The sequence below is a fragment of the Panicum hallii genome, chromosome 1 (genome assembly GCF_002211085.1).
Source record: "Panicum hallii strain FIL2 chromosome 1, PHallii_v3.1, whole genome shotgun sequence".
Taxonomy (NCBI): Eukaryota; Viridiplantae; Streptophyta; class Magnoliopsida; order Poales; family Poaceae; genus Panicum; species Panicum hallii.
The window spans coordinates 30,871,734-30,879,613 of record NC_038042.1 but is presented as its reverse complement, the minus strand read 5'-3'; the positions used below and the strand labels follow the sequence as shown (position 1 = coordinate 30,879,613).

The 7,880-nt window shown below is 39.3% G+C and overlaps 1 protein-coding gene across 1 annotated transcript; it reads right to left on the bottom strand.

Moving 5' to 3' along the window:
- Positions 1–5,054: 5,054 nt before the first annotated feature.
- On the bottom strand, positions 5,055–5,676 carry LOC112875227. The gene has a single exon (XM_025939032.1). The coding sequence runs from the start codon at positions 5,628–5,630 to the stop codon at positions 5,055–5,057; it is 576 nt and encodes a 191-aa protein (XP_025794817.1). The 5' UTR covers positions 5,631–5,676.
- Positions 5,677–7,880: the final 2,204 nt, after the last annotated feature.

Here is a 7,880-nt window from a genome sequence, read left to right as displayed (position 1 = left end):
TACCTAATACCTGATGAGCTTTTAGATGTCTCCATAATACAAGAGGGGAAACTTTTATTACCTGCTTAACCACTTTTCATGCGCCCCACCCCTTAAGGATACTAACATGTCTATTACAGTTCATACCTAGTACATCTCCTAGCTGTTTGTATCTTCTTTCCCAAAATGAAACGGATTGAGTACATATCTTGAAAATTGAACGCAATTCCCAAGATCGAGCTGAAATCTCAGCACGTTTGTGAAGAGAAATTGAAGTAGAGAGTAGAGTTTATGTCTTGTTGAGACAATCTCATCAACCTATTTAAATAAGCAAGAGCAAATGGACCTATAGCATGCTACAACACTGGAAGGAACTCACAAGCTGAATCTTAAAGCTGCGCCTAAAGCTTTAATTTCAGTGCATCTATGCACGTGCAACCATTTCATGTTCAAATGTAACAGAACCTCCTCTTCTTGAAGACATGAACTCTGCACTGAATACAAAATGATTGATGGTCGTATAGATAGGACTGATGAAAATGTTTGTTGTCACCGAGACTAAAGTATTCACAAGGTGCCATAACAAGTCTAGGTAGTTTCTGATATAGTGTTTCATTACTCTTCCATAGTTAATTTAATTTGCTCCACCTTTATTTTTGAATATATAATATGAACACATTGGGAGTACTCTGCTTTTATTTACATTTGAAATCAATAAACCATGCAAAATCTATCAAATTGAGATATATAAATTCATATTATTTCTTTCTCTCATTGTGAGATATCTTAAACTAAGATATCCTTGCCATCCATCGAATTTTTGGATGTAGAAGTTTTTATTAATCATGAACTGAAATGCTTGCAATAGATTTTGTTCATTGATATAACATTTGGACCTAAATTATCTAGATTGTCTGAGGTTGTCGTTTCACTAATGGCATGTGCATAAAAGAATATAGATTAATATAAGAGTCTTTGAGAACAATATAAGAATAATCAATTCAGATGTTAATTTCCTTATGTAGCTTGCTGGTGTTGACAATGATGATTTATGCCATTAATTGACAAATCGATTGAAGAGTTGCAAATTGAAATTTTCTTTGCTCAATCTGCAAAGAGACACTATATGATTTCCATGATCCCCATAGTGTTTTTTGTGAATGACTAACGATTGATAGTCTTCTTTATATTTCATTTTCAAATAGCTAATGCTCTTTTAGCCTAATTGAGGCAACCCCTTATTTATCAAGTGGCCAATGTTTTTTTTTTGTTGTGAAATGTTTCTTGGGAATTTTTGGTTGCTAATTTGTTCTCTCTCTCTCTCTCTCTCTCTCTCTCTCTCTCTCTCTCTCGACACTACCCACTTCATAGAAGAACAATAACCCTCGGCTATTTGAAAAGAACTCTAGTGATCACTGCTTCATAACATGTATTGAAATTAAACTGCTGGGCAACAAATATAAATTGGGCCTGTTGAGTGTCAGAGAACATCATAAACTTACCAAACGACAAATGCAGTGCTGTTTGCACAAACAAGGCTGACTGGACCATTGGTGCAATAATGAATCCACTATTTGTTTGACTTCATAACTTCTCGAGTCGTGAATGCTCATCAACATGTAACTGTGAAATATGATTTATATTGATCTAACCCCAATCTGTAGTCCCCTCGGACACAAGCCAGACCTGCAAATGACTCAAAAATCAATCATTGCGTATAATTACAACAGATGCCTTCATCAGTTATATATTAGTTTCCATTATTTTATTACTATGTAATTCCCTGTTTGCAAAAATTGTATTGACTGGCAGCGTAGGCTGATGACATGAAAACAACTTCTTGGAAAGTATCATTTACATTTTCTAATTTTCATATTTCATGCTCTGATGTGGTAGCAAGTTCACAAAGGGTTACTGAGAAAGCTAATTATTGCAATGTAATTCACATTTTAATCAGATTTAATTTGACCCTTTTTGTTCGTTGCAGTAGTGCAATTTGAAAAAGTATAGCATACCTTAGAGAGTACTGAGCTCAATAAATTCCTTGACATCCTTTTTTTAATAATCTTAATTCTTGTTCAAGGAGATGCTTGTGAGCTCTTGACTATATTACTAGAGAATGGAACCTCTAACTATTTCTATCTATCTATCTCTGTTTTTTTTTCTTTTTGTAGTTACCGAAGACCAAGAAGGTTTAATTATAAAGAACATCAGGGGCATTTGTACCAGTGGTGGAATATGACTGTGACCGATAAAGCAAGTAATTATTGGAAGGGTACATGTGCTAAGTGCTAACCTTTCAAAAAAAACATGAGAGCATTATTGTTATGGAAAAATAGAGATTGATCTGGTATACAATTGGGTCCTAGAGTGAAATCATAAGGATGAAATAACCATGACATATACAATTCAGTGTCTTCAAACTAAAAACCTGCATACTATTTGGTACCTGTGGAATCTAAATGAGTAAGAAAACAAAAAAAAAAGTTATCCAGCTTTGTCGCTGACTTATCCTCCATCATTTATTTGTACAATTAGGGCAACTTTTACGCTAATATATGACAAGAACATGTACCCATGCTATAACCGCAATATGTCAGCGGTTTTCAGTGATCCATCCGGCTGGGGTTGATGTATATATGTACTTGTTTTAGCATACAAATTTTTTGAAAATTGAGGATCAACATAGTGACACGAAAATGAATTTTTATAAGTATGTAATATGATAGGTCAATGCGCTATATTAGATATGGATCAAGATGGCATCAAAAATAAAATTTGATTAGTGAAGTATTACACGTTTTAGTTCATGCTGTGCTACTTGTGGAAAGGCGCGACATTCGGATCTTTGTGTAAGATTTCACCCCTTTTGTGATTATGAGATTTGCTCGGTTTAGAACAAGATATTGCTTACTAGGTTACACATGGATGCAAAATCCGCCAATCCTGGCAGAATGAAGGACAGTAGTGCACTATCGCTATATATGATGCTTGATCTGGTCAGGCCATTGAATTATTCAGGTGAAGGTCAGTAATGCTGGTGTCTTCCCTACACAATGCATGGAATGGAGATTATCACACACGGGATAAGAGAACGGGACAAAAGTACAAATGCTGAGCATGCTTCTTATGGTATTTACATTGTTTCTGTACGAACATTTCATTTCTATGCATGGTCTGAAAGAACTAGTAAAATATGTCTAGTGTTGATGCAGTTTCATCCAAAATTAAGCAACTTTACAAACTTTGAGTTGCGCCCAGCTACATATTTTAGCAGTATGAGTAGGCTATGGAAGCACCTCTCTAATCATGACTGGCATCAATGGGGTCAAGCTTCCAAAATCTAAACGGACATGTTTTTTTTGAACAAAAAAACGGACATGTTGTCATTGCATGTATTACATGGAACACTGTTGGGGTTTGACACTGTTTAGGCTTGTTTAAACTAGGAGTAAGGATTTAAAGAGGAATGAATACAATGATAATAGGAAATTTCCCTGTATTTTAAACATGTGGCACAAACCTAACGATGAAAGTTTTTTTTTCTTGTGCTTGACTTAATGTAACAAAACCACGTCCAATTTTAACTCCTAAAAATTCAAAACAAATCGTACTATTTTAGTGATTCAATAAATTGTTTCCATAAATCACTTACAGGATGTTGTAAATGTTATGAAAAACAATAAAATAGGTCTCATAAAATTGTATCATGCGTTTGTTTTCTTGGCGTAAGACATTTTTTGAGTTTACATAACAAAGACAAATAATTAATAAACGTAACTATTGAGATGGAATAACAGATTCATGGGCCCTGATGGACTTACGGGCCTTTGGTACAGAGAAATAGTGAGAGACCAAACAACAAACCAGGCCGAGAACAGGATCGCGCGTGCGCGGGCTGCTACTTCTGGGCCGCATGTGGTCATGGGCTGTACTAGTCTTCTTCACCCCAGTTTCGTTTTGCTTTTCTCCTCGAATAAAACTTCCCTTCAAATCTGTGGCCGCCCTTTCGATAAAAAAAAAACTAAACTTGGAGACATCTCTGGAACTCTGCACCGAGGAGCAGCTGAAATTTCTGGACGGCAAGTTTAACATCCAAACACCAAACGCTGCACACTACCCCTGGTCAGCCGGTCCAAGTTGATCATGGTCACCGTACTCTGGCTCATGAAGAAAAAAACAAAGCAAGAGGAAGAAAAACGTACTCTCCGTTCCCAAAACGTATTCGTTATAGATTGCTCATAATCATAAAATTTGCTTCATATACAATAAAATATCCCGAACATGAATATAATGGTACTAAATTTGTCACTAAATTCTTGGTAGGCCACGGGTTGTTCTACGGATGCAAATAAAGAACTTTGGAAGGAGTATGCTTTTTCCGTAATAAAAGATAGTACCAAGGGGCTGTTTGGAATCATGCCTAAGGCGCTACAGCCTAACGTTAGCACCTTGCCACACATGTGGCGTGCCCAAACTGCCTCACCTTAGACCTGTGTTTGGTTCGTTGCCACGCCTAACGTTAGGCGTATCTAGAAAAAGTGTGGCAGCAGTTTGGATTGCTACCACACCTCAAGTTAGGCAAATCAGTACATATGTGGTAGCTGTTTGATTCACTGCCTAACTTCGTTCGCGCCAAACAATTTTGTAAGCAATTTGTGAGTAAATAATGACAAATCTATAGAAAGGGCATATCATGTTAATAATAACTTGTTCGTAAACTTGTTCATAAGCATATAACTTGTTTATAATAGCCACATAATATGGTCATAACAGCCGTGCAACATGTTCATAACAGCCGCTAAACAAGTGCAGCAGCTACCACCAACACCATCAATCTTCATCAGCCCTCAAAAGAAGCGCTCATTCATTAACAAAAGAGTGGAGCAGCCTACAAAGTGCAAAAGAACCGGCCTCCATTGACACCATCCACCTTCGACTGAGTACTCGATGAGCCTAGTACAAGTGCAAAGTCAGATTTGTAAAGTGCAAATAATATCCACAATGATGGCTTAAATAGAACATATATTACCTGAGTACTTAAACAAAATAGCAGGCGACTATGCATAGCCAATTCACATCCCCGAATCATTAAGAAACTTGAAAACCCATGACTGAAATGTTACCTCGGATGAGCCTGATAAGACACTACCCATCCCATTTTGTTCTTTGGATGCTAGAAATGTTCCTACCATCAGCTTTTGGTCAGTAGTTAAAGTCATGTTCTCAAGTCTTTGCCATAATATATCATCAGAGCTGCGCATAGGTGGTGGAGGTGGTGGTGGCTTCTTAATGTCATTTTGAAGTTCCACTAAAGTAGTTGTGATTGCATCTCCTACCCTAGACATGCGGCTCTTTGGTCTCACATCTCTCTTGTGTGCTTTTCCCTCACTTCTTAGACGCTTGACTCCCAAGCTAGATGAGCTATGCTCAGCCACTTGGGATGCCATGCTGGGCTGGCCACTTATAGGAGAAGATAAAGTGTCTGAATCATCACCTAGATTATCTTCAGGCGGAGCATAGCTGGACAAGTCATTGCATATGTCATCATCATAATCATTATCTTCATCAGCTTGTGTCTCATTGATACAAGTGTTGGCGTCCATGGCAAGAGAACCATCAGCACTGCTGTTAAGGAATAGTTCTTGCATTTCATTGAAGAATTTGATGGGCTTGGACAGGAGCCTTCTTGCCCTGACCTGCATATAGTAACATGCTATTTTTTAATAAACAATATTTCATTCAGTTAGCAAAATATTAACAAAAAAGATTGGAACAAGAGAATACCTGTAGGTTAGCCTTCTCTGATTCAGATATGATAACCATAGATCTTGAGGTGTCAAATGTGTTACCACTCTGCTTAAAGCTGTTCTAATAAACTTCCAATTTTCCTTGTAATGTCTGAAATGTCTCTCAACTTGAGTAGCAATTACCCCCATATTGAACTGCCTATTCAATGTTTCTGAACACTTAAAGTGATGCTGTTTTTTTATCTTGAAACCAGCATGCTGCTCCTTTATATAGTTAATGAAACAACCAAGCATAAATTTAGTTTGATCCTCATCCCATAGAATGGTACTCTCGCGAGTGGTGCCATCACCTTCGTCCTTTTTCTTCCCCTTGCCCATATCTGTACTCAAGATCAGTTTATGATAGTGTCTCAAAATAGCCACATGTTACAATAAAATAGGGACTCAAAATATAGATATATTACAATCAAATAGGGTGTCAAAATAGCCCCATAATTGTTGTCGGTCAAAACCCGTCGGCGAGCAGTGACACGCAACACGAGGAGCCGGGAGGCTTCCGGGATGGCTGGTGGGCCCCGGTCCCTCGGTCAACGGCCCAGTGATCTGGCGCGCGCCCTGGCTGGAAGTTGCTAGGCGTGCCACCTGACCCTGCACCTGATCAGGAAGGTGTGATGTGTCAAACTCCTGTACGCATAGACATGTATAAAGATTAGTCCGAACTGTGATCGGCTCATCACTTCCTCCCCGGTATCGGCTATAGAGAGCCGATTGCATCAATACCAGATCGGATCTTTGGAACAGGCAATGTATATATATGCTTATCAAAATAAATCTTGCTTCATAAATATCAATCTAACCCAACCCACGATAACTAAGCCCTCACTACACGATCGGAACATCTCACACGTGATTGAGCCTAACGAGTACATAAAAGCATCGGAACAACCAACCTAAATAGAGATCATAGAAACAACCGAAAAGCCGATTCCTAGAGCAACCTCTATTCAAGCTACAAGCCGATACCAAAACATACTGCCGGAACTTTCAACTCGTTTGCAAGGCCTAATCATGCACATATTGAGCTAAATCTCTAAATAAACGGAAACTAGCCATAACAAATCGGATCTACTGGTAAAAACAAAGCAAGATGCAACCATCGCGTTCGTGATCGAACACGACGGCTACCAAGCACACGAGAGCAACGAACAAAGCGTAATTGAAACACAAAAGGATAACATTACTCTATGCATGCTAAGATAACTAATGCTACTCGCCATCTACAAGGTTTCAGAACGAGCAACATATAAGCAAACGAGCAAGGGTAACCCGATGAAAACCCTAGAACAGGGGAGGCGATGCGCCAAGAGTTGTTGGTGAATGATTTTGTTTCTTGTTTATTCATGGTACATATTTATAGTCCGTAAACTTGTCCTCCTGAACTAACCCTAGCCAAACACGACGCGAATCTTAACTGCCTATATCTAATTTACACGGCCTTTCTGGCCCCAATCACTAGCACAGGGTCCGATTCGCAAGCTTATCGTAACTTTCTTCTAGGCCCATCTTGCTCCATGGCCCACTTCTGGCCTGGTCAGATTATGGCGATAACACATGCCCCCCTGGTTTCAGCAATGGTAATTCCGAAATCACCTATTTTAAAATCGCCTCGACCCTTCAGCTTCCGATCCGTACAGCCACGCCCTTTCGACTTCCAACGGATGTGACTGCTCTGTATCAGTCTCCTAGGGAACCGTCACGGTGCCGATTCACTTCACCTCTCTGTTTGCCTTTATAAACTTACCCCCGGCATCTTCCCCAATCATCTTTCTCTCACAACCATTAACCATTACGCTCCTTCTTTTTCTCTTGTCATGGCTTCTTCTTCTTCTGCCTCCTCCGTCATCTCCTTTGAATCTGAAACCTCCTAGGAGCCAACTCCAGAATATGATCCGATAGCTGCTTACGAAGTCCGTGCCCCCTGCATTGGGATGCAGAAGAATGGGATTTCCATTTCCAGTCAGAGGATGACGAATCCCTGACTGATGGTGAGGATCTCGCACTCCTCTTCGGAGCCGAGCTGGAGGAAGACGAAGATGATGCATCTTGGGGGGAAGACCTCTCCTCCTCAGAAGAAAGAGTCGATTCCTTTTC

Bases quoted from the DNA above. Each gene is read 5' to 3' on its own strand.
- LOC112875227 (XM_025939032.1), bottom strand. From the start codon at position 5,630: ATGCAAGAACTATTCCTTAACAGCAGTGCTGATGGTTCTCTTGCCATG.